Source organism: Nanorana parkeri, unplaced genomic scaffold, assembly GCF_000935625.1.
Source record: "Nanorana parkeri isolate BGI_ZX_2015 unplaced genomic scaffold, ASM93562v1 scaffold942, whole genome shotgun sequence".
Taxonomy (NCBI): domain Eukaryota; kingdom Metazoa; phylum Chordata; class Amphibia; order Anura; family Dicroglossidae; genus Nanorana; species Nanorana parkeri.
Genome location: NW_017307210.1, coordinates 519,994 through 521,436, shown reverse-complemented (window position 1 = coordinate 521,436; position 1,443 = coordinate 519,994). Strand labels below are relative to the sequence as shown.

The 1,443-nt window shown below is 51.1% G+C and overlaps 1 protein-coding gene across 2 annotated transcripts in view; it reads right to left on the bottom strand.

The window, feature by feature from the left end:
• FZD3 (frizzled class receptor 3) overlaps nucleotides 1–518 on the bottom strand; it is a 58,605-nt gene extending 58,087 nt beyond the window's left edge. For both annotated transcript variants that reach the window (XM_018566367.1, XM_018566368.1), the window contains exon 1: nucleotides 64–518. In XM_018566367.1, the coding sequence (XP_018421869.1) occupies nucleotides 64–267 (204 nt within the window). In that variant the 5' untranslated portion in view covers nucleotides 268–518. The remainder of the gene's footprint in view (nucleotides 1–63) is intronic.
• Between the last annotated feature and the right edge of the window lie 925 nt (nucleotides 519–1,443).

The following is a 1,443-nucleotide window of genomic DNA, read 5'->3' as shown; positions in this document are numbered from 1 at the left end:
GGGGGTGAAGTTTTTACTCAAACTATAGGTCCCCTACAAGCTGGAAATAAAACAAACACTCACCTCCATTGCCAGGGCTGCCGTCTGCTGGTCATAGTGGTTGAGGAGATTGGGCATGAAGGTGGTATTGTACGGGAGGTCTTGACACATTCTTAGAGTGATGGGCTCACAAGCGAACAGGCTGTGTCCCATGGCCCCCTGGACGAGAACAAGAAGTACCCAGACGGAGCCGGAGTAGGCAGCCATGATGGATCGGCACAGAACCATAGTGCCCTTCAAATCCTAGCTGTCCTCCACAGTCCCATGGACGGACGGCTCTGGTGGCGGTGTTTCCAGTACGCATTGATCATAATGGGATCTCCGACGCATTCCTGGCAGTCAGAAGACAGAGAACATCCAGCTTCCTTCTTAAAGGCGGGTTCATATTTCCCCTCTTCAGGATCCGCAAGTGCTAACCACACTCCCAAACCACGGTCTCCATCTTCCCTCAGAGAAATAAGAATATCCGGGAGTCTTCCAGAGCTGCGGGAAAGAAGAAGGACACAAAGTTCAAAACTCGTTCTTTGAACAATTGGACAACACAAGATTTAGGCCTCATTCAGCTCTGTGCGGCGTGCACGGCCGTATCGGGCAGCTCCCGGGAAGGACGGGTGCTGCGTGTGATTAGAACGCAGCCCCTGTCCTTCTCTATGGGAGTACGCGGTCGTAGGCCGCCGTACGCTCACCCGCCCTGCACGTCCGCGCGTACTCGTACGCCGACAGGATGGATTCTGTCTGCGTCCGAGCCGGGACACCTGCACCCATACGGATCTGCACTGGAGAGGAGCATAGGGCGGCGTACGACCGCGTACTCCCATAGAGAAGGACAGGGGCTGTGTTCTAATCACACGCAGCACCCATCCTTCCCGGGAGCTGCCCAATACGGCCGTGCACGCAGCACAGAGCTGTACGTGCCGGCCTTTTCTCGTGTGAATGAGGCCTTAGGGGTCTCTATGGTGTAAAACGGAAAATAAATCTGTATTTCTATAATGAATTTCCATACGTTCAATCCCGCTCCTAATAACCGGATCCATCAGAAGATTGCAAACTGGGAAAAGCTAGAACCCTTCTCAGAATTTAATTTCCGTCTGTGTCTTTGCTGCAGATTTTCCCTCACTTTGTGTCTGGCAAAAGGTTGTTAAGCAGGGCAGGAAGCGAGGGGAAGCCTTTAGATTTCCATCTTTGTTAAAGTTTGGAAAGTTTGCCTCACTTCCTGTCCGAGAAAGGTTGTCACCTGGACAGGAAGTAAAGGGGAAATCTCTCTAATGGAGCCACAGAGATAGCAGTACAAACCTGACATGGGCTCCAACCTTTCCCCACTCCATCCAATAATAATAGCACAGACATAAACTTTACCATCCATAATCCTCTACTTATAAATGTATTGAATAAAAGCAGGTTTGC